This window comes from Spea bombifrons, chromosome 6, assembly GCF_027358695.1.
Source record: "Spea bombifrons isolate aSpeBom1 chromosome 6, aSpeBom1.2.pri, whole genome shotgun sequence".
Classification (NCBI taxonomy): domain Eukaryota; kingdom Metazoa; phylum Chordata; class Amphibia; order Anura; family Pelobatidae; genus Spea; species Spea bombifrons.
In genome coordinates this window covers 43,971,322-43,985,131 of record NC_071092.1, presented here as the reverse complement: position 1 = coordinate 43,985,131, position 13,810 = coordinate 43,971,322, and the positions used below count along the sequence as shown (strand labels likewise).

The following is a 13,810-nucleotide window of genomic DNA, read 5'->3' as shown; positions in this document are numbered from 1 at the left end:
CGTAAAGATTCTGGTGGTGTAATTTAAAGGGGATCTGTGACAAATTTTGGCATAAAATTTATAAATTAAAAGTAACTTTTTTCTCAATCTGTTTAAACGTTCACCTTGTAGGAGCTGAGAAAGGAGGAAGCCTGTGGCAGAACCAGCATTGTCTAATCAATTTCCATTCCTTGTGAATAGGTGTAATTTTTTTTCATTATTTATATTGACAGGGACTATTTTATCTTAGATCATGTAGAACGCTGAGAGAGAACTTATAGGGGAGAAATAATAGTGGAGAAGAGGACTTAGTGGGTGTTCATGCAGATCTTGAGAACATTGGGAGAGAACATAATGGAGCGCGATGATCATGCCGAACAGTGGTTGAGAATTTAATGGGGAGAGATAATCATAGAGAGGAGAACAGGGAGAGAGAACTTAATGGGGGGAGATAATCATAGAGAGGAGAACAGGGAGAGAGAACGTATTGGGGAGAGATAATGATAGAGAGGAGAACAGGGAGAGAGAACTTAATGGGGGAGAGATAATCATAGAGAGGAGAACAGGGAGAGCGAACTTAATGGGTGAGAGATAATGATAGAGAGGAGAACAGGGAGAGAGAACATAATGGGGGGAGATAATGATAGAGAGGAGAACAGGGAGAGAGAACGTAATGGGGGAGATAATGATAGAGAGGAGAACAGGGAGAGATAACTTAATGGGGAGAGATAATGATAGAGAGGAGAACAGGGAGAGAGAACTTAATGGGGAGAATTATTAATGAAGTAGATCATGCACAATTCATGGTATTGACAGTTGGGTGAGAGCTGCACCTTTTAAGGGGCCATGAAATAAGTTTGCAAACATTTTACAGTTCGGTCATTCATGACTACTCACCACACTTTCTATCTGAGATTTGAGTTGAATGTATGCAGCAGAGGTGGGGTTATTAAAATCCGATGTGAATGTCCTGTTAGTAATTCGGAAAAATAACGGACATGTTAGTCGCTCGGATATGAATGGAGTCGTTGAGGATAATGTACTGGTGATCGGAGAGGAAGGGGTTGTCTCTCGGGTTTCTTCTTTGGTTGTTGGAAGATTAGTAATAAGTTCTGTTGTAATGCTGGTTCCCGGGATGGTGGTGGCAGAATGGATTTCGGCTGCGGAGGGGTTGGTTAGAGGGGTAGATGTAGATTCAAGAGGGGATACAGAGCCGGCTTCAGGTGTAGAAACTGCAGCTGATATAGAACTAGTTTCAGGTGTAGAACTTGCAGCGATTGTGGGGCTAGTTTCAGTGCTGCTTTCAGGTGGGGAGCTGGTAGTTTGCACGGTGCTGGATTCAGATGGGGAGCTGGCAGTATGCATGGTGGTGGTTTCTGATGGAGAGCCGATAGTTTGCACAGTGCTGGATTCAGATGGGGAGCTGGCAGTATGCATGGTGCTGGTTTCAGACAGGGAGCTGGCAGTTTGCACGGTGCTGGTTTCAGACGGGGAGCTGGTAGTTTGCACTGTGCTGGTTTCAGACGGGGAGCTGGTAGTTTGCCCAGGGCTGGCTTCAGATGGGGAGCCGGTAGTTTGCACGGTGCTGGTTTCAGATGGGGAGCTGGTAGTTTCCACTGCGCTGCTTTCAGGTGGGGAGCTGGTAGTATGGTCAGTGCTGGTTTCAGACAGGGAGCTGGTACTTTGCACGGAGCTGGTTTCAGATGGAGAGCCGGTAGTAGACAGAGTGCTGGTTTCAGATGGAGAGCTGGTAGTTTGCCCAGTGCTGGATTCAGATGGGGAGCTGGCAGTATGCATGGTGCTGATTTCAGATGGGGAGCTGGTAGTTTGCTCTGTGCTGGTTTCAGATGAGGAGCTGGTAGTTTGCTCGGTGCTGGTTTCAGATGGGGAGCTGGTAGTTTCCACAGCGCTGCTTTCAGGTGGGGAGCTGGTAGTATGGTCAGTGCTGGTTTCAGACGGGGAGCTGGTAGTTTGCACGGTGCTGGTTTCAGATGGAGAGCCAGTAGTAGACAGAGTGCTGGTTTCAGATGGGGAGCTGGTAGTTTGCACGGTGCTGGTTTCAGACGGGGAGCCAGTAGTTTGCACGGTGCTGGTTACAGATGGAGAGTCTGTAGTTTGCACGGTGCTGGTCACAGATGGGGAGCCGGTAGTTTGCACGGTGCTGGTTTCAGACGGCGAGGAGTTTATTGATAAGCTGGTTGGAGGGGCTGTGCTGGTTGAATAGGGAAATATTTTCACGCCTGTTAAGGAGACAGATACCGATTTATCATCAGCCAATCAGAACTCTGTTAGATTATTTGAGTGTTCTTGGAATCGACGGCTGTAACGTGGACGCCGGATCGTAACCGTAAGGCCCGGATTATGTTACACGGCGTCGGCCGCTCTCTGGTTTATCTTTTTATCCCTTCCCAGCAGGCCCGGACTGGCCATCGTGCAAACTGGGCATTTTCCCGGTGGGCCGGGCGGCCCAGGGCCAGATTGACGTAGGGGCTGATGGAGCTGTAGCTCCAGGTCCCTACCTTAAAATAGGCTCAGTCAGGACCGGACTGACTGGGCCTATGCGGCCGCATTAACACAGGGCATAAGGGGCACCTGCCCCTTAAGCCCGCAGCAACTGCGACCGGGTCCGCCACTCTAGGGGGCTGGGCAGCCCCCATCAGAGCCGGCCTTAGGGGTGCGCGGCCGCACAGGGCTTAAATTAAAACATGGGGGGGGTTGTTTACTTTATTTAACATCCTTCGTGTTAAATAAAGTTTGTTTAACTTTATTTAACATGGAGGATGTTAAATAAAGCTAAAAAAATACAAAAAAACCCCGATGTTTTAATTTAAGCCCTGTGCGGCCGCGCACCCCTAAGGCCGGCCCTGGTGGGGGCTGCCCGGCCCCCTAGAGTGGCGGACCCAGTCGCAGTTGCTGCTTACTCCGGCAACAAGGTAAGTAGGGTAAGGGAGGGGGGTGCAGTGAGAGGGGGGAGAGGGGTTAGATAGAAAGGGGTAGAGGGGATAGATAGTGAGAGGGGGGACATATTGAAAAATGGGGAAGGGGGTACATAGTGATAAGGGGGAAAATAGTTAGAAGGGGCAGATAAGAAGGGGATGGGGAGAGGGGGTAGTGTGAATGCGTATGAGAATGAATGAACAAATGTGTGGATGAATTGTGTGAATACGTACGAGAATTAATTAATTCATGTGTGGATGAATTGCTTGAATGATTTGTGAGACTGCATTAATGAATATGTGTGAATGAGTGAGTAAGTGTTTGTGTCTATCATGAATGTTTAAGTGATTTGGGGAAATGCAAAGATGGTACATGAAGGGTGGGCTTTAACAATAAATAAATAAATAAATAAAAATGGACCGCTCAGTCTTAAATGCCCGGGCCTATTTTTTGTCCCAGTCCGGGCCTGCTCCGCAGTGCGCTAGGCTCAGGCCAAAACATGTAGAAGGTAGAGGGACTCACCGTCCACGGAGATGCTGGGAAGATCGAGCGTGAAGTTCCCCAGCGAGCTGTTTCTTAAAGCCTGAACGAGGAGCTGGATGAGTTGGGAGACGTCGGGGGCAGTGGAGCTGTTGGCAAACGTTATGAGGAGCTCCACGTTCACGGAACCTTTACTGCAATGAAAGAACCATTTATTATTTATCGCTAGAAGTGGTAGAGGATAATACAGCGAGGGGATTTAAACATGCATGGGGTCCTGAATCTAAGACGAGATCCAAGACTGATTAAGGTCTGAGTCTTTACAGCAGGAGAAACGGGCAGATAGACGGCGGCCGAATTTTTTGTTCTATATTTCTATACGAATTAATTCTGTTCTGATGGAAATACATTTTTCCCCAGCTGATCCTTTTGTTTTTGTTTTTTTTGGAAAGCAGAAGACAACAGAGTCACCTAAATAAATATCTTTGTTTAGAAGGTTTTTTTTAATCTCTGATTTGCATTTTTCCATGAAGGCTGCATCGGCTACAATACTGGATTTGTTTAACTAACGACGGTTTCATTACAAGGCCGGGGAGAAGGGAGAGCTGCTGTATTTACACACGAAGTGCCGAGATACCGCTGATGGCTCATAGTCTGCAGGAGACGTCTTTGGAGGCGTCACACATTCACTCCCGCGTCAGACACAACACTGTTTTCTTTGTTACTCTAGAACCAAAGGACGCCGTGTGTTCTATTTACCGCACGATCAGCGTTAGTTGCGAGTGGGGCTGCTTGGGTCAACATGACTGCCGGGAACGGACTGGGGATAAAGAGGCGACACTGGCGCTTTAAGGCCAGCAACCCCCTAATGACATCAGCGCAGCCATTGGCTGGATATGACAAGCCACATGTTATGTCTTTATGCTCATTTACCACGCAGCCGGGCATATCCCGCCAGGGGGCCACACCGTGCTGGAGCGGCAAATCGGGTGCGTATGGAGTGGCGACGGCCAGTCGCCCGCCAAGCATTTACCCAGTGGGCCGGATGGCCAGTCCAGGTCTAATCACTATCTCACAAGCCATATCCCGGGTTTCAAGCAGCGTCTATGTGGCTTTGACATTGACTCAGTTTTGGGGCATGTCTTGTGGCTCTTCAGGAAATCTTCATGGATTTGCAAGAAGATGAATAATTGTGGAAGCTAAACGTCGATTGCCGGTGATATTAACCCCTTAATGACAAAATGCATTGTTTTCAATGGGTTTAGGGACCGCCCATTGTCCTTAAGGGGTTAAGCCTGCAAAACCACTTGGTTCTTTACATATTGAATACGAGTGATCATCTCATGGGGGTAACACGTTGCATAGATCATTGTACGTCTAGAGGTAGGGGAGGCGGATGGAAAAAGCAGGATCGAGACGAGTGGGGGGAAGGGCGGATGTTTGGGAAGAAGGTATTTGTGAATAAGAGATGGAAAATTACCTGAATCGTTTAACTTTCACGCTTGATACATTTTTTGAGTGCGCTTCGAGCATTTCTCTTACCTATAAAGAGAGGGCATTAAGAGTTGGATGACATTTTTTGCAAGGTGTAACATCAACCAAACCCTAAACTGATTTAAAAAGTACGTTTCTGGAAAGGCCACTGAAAACATCTGATGTCACACCTATGATGACATTTATATATGACTTTATAGCAGCCGCAGAACCTCTTCTACACGGCAGTTACTGTGGAAACCCCTTGTGTTCACCTACATCTTCTACATTCCAAATGGGAATGACTGGGAAATCCAGTCAAAATTACCAGTTCCTTCTCACTAATGCCCACAACTCATGCGACAACTTCATGCGACAACATGCGTAGGTTATGCAGAAAATATCACGTCACATGAATTAGTATCTCAACACGTGTTGCAAATGGAAGAAGCAACTTGGTAAGGCGACAAACTTTTTGTGTGGGAGTTTCTAATAGGCAAAAAGTTCTCCATTTCAATTAATTTGTTGCAGATACTTAGAACAACCTCCCAGTTGTCCAACTTGTAATATTCTGAAAAATATGGGGTAATAGCTAAAATATCATTTTGTACTCACAGTTTTTGCAATTTCAGCCTCCAGAGCTTTAAATTCAGCAGAAGAAGAGTCATTAAGTTTGTCTGTAAAATTCCTGTTTAATATTTTAAAGAACATGGCACGCGTCAGGTTGGAATTATCATATGATGCAGTGGGGATAAGTTCCGCACTTGTTGGAAATCTTGACGTGATAGTGGATTGAGCACTGGATTCAAATGTAGACCTGGTAGTGGTTTCAGCGGTGGGCTCTGAGTTTGAACTGGATGTAGGCTCCATACTGGGCTGAAGTACAGAGGTTGTGGTAGGTTTTATACTGGGTTCAGATGCTGAAGTGGTGGAAGATTCAGAACTGGGTTCAGATGCTGAAGTGGTGGAAGATATGTTAGGGGTTGCAGGCTCTGCTCTGCTTATGGATTCAGCCATAGTATTTGGTTCTGTGCTTTGTTCAAATCTAGAGGTGGTTGTAGATTCTGAGTTAGGTCCAGATGTGTTTGACTCAGATGGAGCAGCTGTCGTACGTTCCGTACTAGACTCAAGTGGAGAAGTGGTTGAAGGTTTAGGATTAATTGCAGATGTTGAAGTGCTGGTGGGGTCCTCACTGGGTATATGTGTAGGCTTAGCACTAGAAGTGGTATTTGCGAGAGTAGATAAAGTTGTTGACACGATCAGTGTACTTGGCTCAGGTGTGTATGTTCTGCCGCTTGCTACTGATGCCGTCGGGATCACGGTGGTACTTGCTGCTGGAGTGATATTACTTGCATACCTGCTGGTTACTGTAGGAGTGACGGTAGGACCTAAAATATAATAAATAAATAAATAGTGGCATGTAGCCATTTATTTCTTAAGCCACTGACTGCCAATAAATTGTCATTTTTGTGCAGGAGCTACATTAGTTACTTTACATTACTATTATATGTATTATCTTATAATTTAATAGATTAGTATTTTAAGTAATTCGATTACTTACCAGACGTCTCTGCTCCATTCGCTGTGGATCTAGATGATTCTAATGAGCTTAATGGTGATACCCCACTTGCTATCGATGTACTGCTGGAGAATGTCGAGGTTGTTGGGTATCTTGATGTTTCTTGAGCACTTATTGGCTCGATACTCAAAATTCCTCCTGTGTGGGGAAAAGACAACAAACTATTGTAAAGATCTTATTTTGTGATAATATCTGCTGATCCCAACATACAGTCCACGGGGGTCCAGCGGGGTAGGCAACCAGCAACTAGTATTGTCTTTTGAGGACCAAATGGGGTATAGTCCATCAGGTGAATATCTGAAGGTTTCCTTCTTCTATATTTCCACATATTAACTCTTTGATATCGGGTGTGTTAAAAACATCCCTTTTCTAAGATAATACCGTTTTATTCCCAAGCAAACACTCAACAAAAGATATAACGACAGCTGATCAAACAAACAATTACATATAATAGCACCACAGATTTGTATGGTTATCATGGGTGGATTAACCCTATGGGCGTCAGTATAAAGCCACGTCTGTCTCTCAGATGTCCTGATTTTGGTCGATAATATGATTAGTTATTGATAGAAACGTAACATTTTTAAAAAAAATGAGAAACTACAGTTTAATAACGGAATTCTACGTTTTGCTAATGGTTATTAAGTAGCAATTTGTCTTCATCCCATTAAAAACTGATTATTTAAAGTTTCTCTCTCTGCTTAATACGTTATTCTGTGCTGCTTTTGACATGATAGCTCCTATATGGCGATCTATAGATTATTGATGTCATACGTCGATGCGTTGGGTTTGATAAATTGCATTAGAACTCTGGAGCTTCTCCGGTTTGTTACAACTTGGTCCAAACGTGGTTTGAGGTTTCACCAACCACTTTTATTCCGTGAATGTCCTAAGTCTTACCTGTCAGAAGGAAGAGGCACACCGTGGTGCGCACCTTCCTATTCATTCTGAGATCAGAGCCCCGCTTTATGTTCTTTGGGATTTCCAGTATCTGTAGAAATACAAATGACATCATCAGATAAAGAGGAATCTGCTCTACGTTACATTACATGTATTTATATAGCGCCGGCAGATTCTGTAGCGCCGTTGCAATCATTGGAATAATTTAAAATCACAAACAATAACAAACTGGTAGAAAAGGAGAAGAGGAGCCTGCTCTTGTGAGCTTACAATCTAGTCAGTGGTCGAGGTGGAGGTGAAGCAGTAGGAGAGGATAAACAGAACTCCTTCTTTAATAAATAAAACACAAAAAATAATTTTCAAGGCTGGAGTGAACGCACAGTACTTACTTATATACAAATGTTATATACAAATTACAGCTTTAATTCAATAAGTACAGAAGATATAACTATACAAGTCACCGAAAGCCCTGATACAAAGTTACAAACTACCTTTAACAAATATAATATTAATAGATTAATATTTCAAAAGTCAAGAACATGGCTAGTTCCTGTAAAAAGAATAATCCTAAAGGAAAAGAACTGGACTATTTTTTTTTGTAGACATGTATAACAAAAAATCCTAAATTGTATTTGTTTAGGTCAAATTCTTCAATAAATTTTTAGCCAGTTTGTCATTACTCAAATTTTAGTTTATTTTAGTTATTAATATTATTATTTTATTTTATTTTTTTCCGCAATCATTGTGCAAAGCTGCATTGCAAAAATAATATTTTAGTAGCATTGCTGGTAAAAAAAAATATCAAGGAAAATCAACTACTGAGATTAATTTCTGCAATTTTTTTGGTGCAAAATTAACCATTATAAGATAAACCTTACAATATAGGTACTTACTCAGAAAATATATATATATATATATAAATACATATATATATATTTATTCTGGTAATATTAAATTTGTCATATATTTTTGTTAATTATGTTTTAGGAAAGTAAATGAGCTATTATTACCTGGTAGCATGAGATGACCCTTACCGCTCATCCATAATGGTGCTGTCGTGGTTATCGCTAAGATGTACATTGAATGACCTTTTCTGTCTCTCCGTATTAACTCAATTTGTTTAAGAATAATTTGCCTGCTGTCGTCGTTTTATTGTTTTGTCTTTATGCAAAACTCAAGAAGCAAGTGCTCTTCATGAAAAGAGGATCTGATGGCACTGAGCTTCACCTGCCTGAAGAAATGGTTAAAAATGTTTGCCTGCATTCTAGAAATGGTGGAAAAATCCCATTTTCCACTCCTGCGAAAACTCGCGAGCGGATAATGAAAGTTTCGCACTTCTTCCACTGGCGTTGGCGCTCCAACAGGCTTGGTGGAGAGTAGAAATGTCATGGAATAATGAACAAAATAACCCCACTAGAAGAAATGTTCACTTAAAGGGACAGTTTATTGCCCCTGACAGCCCTCCTAAAGGGTAATTCAATAATCATTCTTCAGAAACTTGGAAATCACTTAGCTGAGGTAGAAGCTGCAGCCGTGAAGCTGCCATCATCTGCCATGGTTTGACAATTCATGCCAATCAGTGGCAGGAAAACACTCCCATTGGAGGCAAAAATATCACATGGAGGGAGATGTGAACGGCCAATCTCCAGCACACAAAGTAGCTTTGGGCAGAAGGAAGGGGCAAAAGCATGGAGGGAATTCCGCAGAATAATCCAATGCCACAAAAATGTCAATGGACCACGCATTAAAGGGCAAGTGATGGCTGGAGTGTCCCTTTAATTGGACCTGCCTAATGGTGGTGATGATCCGGTTGGAGATGATGAGCCATATGCAGGTAAAGGAAACCCAACAGAGCGGTCAGTGATCCTTCTGTCCTTTTAACCCCTTACGGACAATCGGCGGTGCCTAAACCCATTGAAAACAATGCATGTACGGGCTTTGTCATTAAGGGGTTAAAGATACCATTGTTTGTATCTCCATCACAGCAACAGCCAACGATTCTCCAACAATTGTCCATCGCTGTTGTGGAAGTTCAACTCTGTGATGGTTTATTAGGTTCTTAAAGAACCCGCCAATAGATAGCTGGGGATTATGGGAGTTGTAGCTTGGAAAAAACCTTAATGTTACCGATATAGCAGTTTTTGTCCTTAAAATGCTGCCAGATTTCAGTGACGCAAACTCCGGTATTTAATTAATTCCCTAAAAAAACCCAAAACACGGCTTCCCCTTGAAAACGAGTTTTTACAATTAACGTTGTAAACATTTCAGTGGAATATGAATTACATAACGTCTGCACACAGATACTAATCTGTCCACATTTACTGAAGCTTAAAGGGAATCCATCACAAACATTCTATGCAATCCTATATAAACATAACCTTTCGGAATTACTCCAATCACATATATCACCGCTAAACTATTTATTTTTGATATTAATTATTTTTTTTTATATTATTTATGTTCTCTGACAAGTATTCCGAATGCGATTAGATTTGCAATTCCTAGCTCCTTATTTTTTGGCACCTCCATCTATAGTAATTTTTGCGTGCTTACATCATATTGTTAAAATGAGCCATAACTTAATCTATAAATGTCAAAAAATGACTGCCAAAGGATAAATTAACGGGATTCTAGCCAAGGCTGCGGAATTACGGAGATTTGTGCGGGGTGCGGTTAGGGGTGGGGCTAAGGGTGGGGCTTTACAGGATTACGTAAATGATAAAATGACCTATAAAAAGCTACTTAAGTAAATGAGTAATGAGGTTAGAATAGCAATAATTTGATTATATATATAACTGAGTTAATAAACACACTTTTGCCATTTTGTGCATTTTTTCCTGCGATACAAACATTTCTCGTAATAAAAGAATCTGAGAATATATCAGTTCAGTCCACAGTCCTGAAAATCTGTCCATTCACCCCGAGAACCCAAGACTGGAGTAAAAATCACGGGACACAGGGTTAAACTTGGACATCCTCGGTTGTGATAAGTAAATACACACAAACTAAATGGCCCTTTGCATGCCAATATGTTAAAGTCATATTATCCAGCACAAAAAAATAATATAACCACTTGGACCTTAATCTGTGTTATTTGTATGTTAATTAATTTATATTTATGAAATAAAATATATAAATTGTATATAAAACTATAAAATAAAATATATATATGAAATATAAAATGTATATAAAATATATAAAAAATATAAAATGTATATAAAATATAATATACATACAATGTATATTATATATATATATATATATATATATATATATATATATATATAAATATTTATAAAATAAAATATAAAATGAATGAAATATAAGCTTTACACAAGTCCAACTCTCATAAATCAGAAGTGGTAGAGGCTAATATAGTGAGAGAATTTAATCATGCATGGGGGACAGATAGTAAATAATTATTGTTAACTAATGAATAATAATTAAATATTAATAATAATAATATATTGTCATATTCTGTAACTGAATAAATTGAATGTTTCCCTGACAGTGGAACTGCATCCTTACTCTCTGTACCTATCAGTATTGAATGCAGGCAGCTGATCTGGTTCCTGTCTCTAACACAATGTAATAGAAACTCCTCTTTTGTAGTCTTATAATGAAATGTTTACAGGACTAACGGCAAAGCACATACACGGCCATAAAGGGACCAGGTGGCACCTTCGTGGTGCGCGTTTCATGATAAAGAACAAGAAGTCATAATCTAAAACTTTAGGATCAGAGGCATAGATGTTATGAAAGAAAGTTTCACTTTACTGAGAGGGTGGTAGATAAGTGGAACGGCTTACCAACAGAGGTGGTAGAGGTTAACACAGCAAGGGAATTTAAACATGCATGGGATAGACATACGGCACTTTAAACTAAGACGAGATCATGTCCACTGCAAACAGGGACCTCTAGTTAGTAACCCCATTTATATTATATGTTCTAAATGTGTTGTAGAGAACAACCCTTGGTGTTGGAATTAAACCCATAGTTTTGGGGGGGGGGGAATCCAACTATTTACCAAAAATGTTATATTTTTACCTAAACCAACAATAGAGCTTTACAAAAATATTTAATGTATTAGACGTATTTAATTTGTTAAGGATATAAAAAAGGTACGAGGGCAGAGTAAGCCTACGAGAGGCTCTTTGAGTGGGATTTGCATAATCAGTGTAAAAATTCACTTTTTTGGCTGAGATTTCAAGTTATTTCCAAAAATGCCATTTCAAACAAAACATATGGATTTTACTTTGATAATTTAACTAAATTCATTGTTTATTAGGTATTTTTGTTACCATCATGAATTTATTTTAAATAAAAATACAAGCATTAAAAATGACTAAAAATAATAATAGATTAATATCATATAGAAGCGGAAACACCAAATATTCTATAAATCCATGTCATCTGAGATGTTATGATATTGATATATCTTCGTGTTCCAGAATGGACGCGGCAATCGTATATATCAGACAACCTCCCGAGCGTAAAAAAAAGAATTAAAATAGGACACACGTATGTATCGGCCGGGAAACACACAAGCAATAAAATGTTGGAAAAAAACAACAGATTCGGCAAAAGAATAATAAAAAAAAGATTAAGGGAAAATATCCGCAAATCCCTGCCTGCGCAATAAAGTGTAAATGGAATAAATAGAATTTATACTCCGTCCTATAAGGTCCTTTAAATTAAAAAGAATGTGCGAAAGATCTCTTAGAATGTGCGAAAGATCTCTTAGAATGTGCGAGGTAAAAAAAAAAAAAGTAATAATCCCAAATAATGAGTTTTTCTGATATGTCCTCACCTGAGCGTGTCTTCTGCCTGTATTCTCATCATCCACGCAGGTAGAGCTTAGTGAAGGTACCTGAGAGGCGAGAAGCGTTTAAATAAAGAAGGCAGGGCCACCCAGTGACCTGAGTCAGGCTCTAGTAAGAGGACAGAATTCCCTTTCTCTAATCGCACATGACTCAGGGATACGGACGGACTTATTCACAACCACCATCTCTATCATACAATGAGATAAAAAAAAAAATATTTAAGGAATGAAAGAATGGAGTCCAATACAATGGAGGGCGGAGCCCGGGTCACATCTCAAAAATAGAAGCAGGAATCAGGACTTCCAGCGGAGATCACGGTGTCAGGCGGTGAACTGGATTCAAACGCAATGGCTCATCGCCCTCAGAGGGAGAGGTCACCCCTGTGAGGCCACAGGGTTTATTTGATGCAATATATATAAATATATATATATAGTGAATGTATATGTATAGGAGGTTGGACGCAGGTTAATGGATGCTTCAAAAATGGAACCACCGATTCACTTGTACCCTTAGCTGCCCCCATTCCTCCCATGTGTTCCTCTTTGGGACCAAATCCCCCTCGTGTCTCCCCTGATGCCCCTCTTTTCTGGGAACTGGGTATGAGGGGGGATCGCAGGGTTCTACAGCCATTTGGCCGGCGATTTTATAACGCCTTTAATTATTAATAACATGTATATATGTATGTGAGTTATATATCTAGACGCAGGATAATGAGGTGACCCCCGGCACTTTATGGCCAGTGCCCGCCTAGTGGTGTAAGCACGGCTGAAGGTGGGTATCAGAGGGCCACACGTTACTTTGTTATGCGTGCATGAGCGGGAGATCGTGTGAGTATGGAGCAATACCAGGCAGCGGTCCGCTGTGCATTTGCTTGCCACATTGCCAGTCCGAGCCTGCGTATAGGACAAAGAGAGGACATTTATTATTTTCATTACAAAACAAAGGGCTTTGGTAAAACACAATACAAACAAACATAAAATAAGAGAAAAAAGTAAAATAAGTAACTTACATGGTCTCATTGGCTGTTATTCGTCACTCTGCACTCTTGGTGGTACCGACATCAAGGAAACCACTTGGCCACCATGGCTACCTCTTTGAGGAATTTCAATCATTTCTTCCAAAAAGTTAACTACAACTGTCCCAAGTCCCTTGACCGCGACCCAATGCCTAAAAAAAAAAAAAAAAAAAAAAAAAAAAAAGTATGGCATTATGGGTAAATTTCTACTTTCACTAATTCCCCAAACTCTTAACTTCATTTAAAGTTTCAATTGCACTTTACGATATACTTTGAACAGGGTGACAGACCCTATCTCTCTGACCCCTTTGGTCATGGTAGTGAATAATCTCTAATTATTCCCCTGATGATGTCATAATACACGTCAATTCTGTTGACTTCCTCAAATGTTGCATGGATAGTAACTAAAAAAACATGTTTTTTCTGTGAAAGCTTTCATAGGGAATAAAGTGACATTTTTGATCATTTTAGAACATGGGGTAAAGTTTTTGCTCATCTCTTATGGATACGTCAAAATTGTAATAGATTGATTCACCTGTGTTCAAGCAGGCTTAGCTAGAAATCCTGGCCTCAGGAGGGCTTGGCTCTTTAACTGTAGAAATCGTTACTTTATAGACATAAGTT

At 41.0% G+C, this 13,810-nt stretch overlaps 1 protein-coding gene across 1 annotated transcript; it reads right to left on the bottom strand.

The window, feature by feature from the left end:
• Positions 1-858: 858 nt before the first annotated feature.
• On the bottom strand, positions 859-13,283 carry LOC128500968 (uncharacterized). The gene is made up of 8 exons (XM_053470339.1): positions 13,227-13,283; positions 12,159-12,218; positions 7,349-7,439; positions 6,431-6,586; positions 5,485-5,825; positions 4,877-4,938; positions 3,439-3,590; positions 859-2,219 (listed from the first exon to the last, which is right to left on the bottom strand). The coding sequence occupies exons 1-8, from the start codon at positions 13,281-13,283 to the stop codon at positions 859-861; spliced, it is 2,280 nt and encodes a 759-aa protein (XP_053326314.1).
• Positions 13,284-13,810: the final 527 nt, after the last annotated feature.

Bases quoted from the DNA above. Each gene is read 5' to 3' on its own strand.
- LOC128500968 (XM_053470339.1), bottom strand. From the start codon at position 13,283: ATGATTGAAATTCCTCAAAGAGGTAGCCATGGTGGCCAAGTGGTTTCC. The intron at 7,440-12,158 runs GTGAGGACATAT...GTATTTCTACAG, and splicing joins CAGGCAGAAGACACGCTCAG to ATACTGGAAATCCCAAAGAA. The intron at 4,939-5,484 runs GTGAGTACAAAA...CTCTCTTTATAG, and splicing joins AGGCTGAAATTGCAAAAACT to GTAAGAGAAATGCTCGAAGC.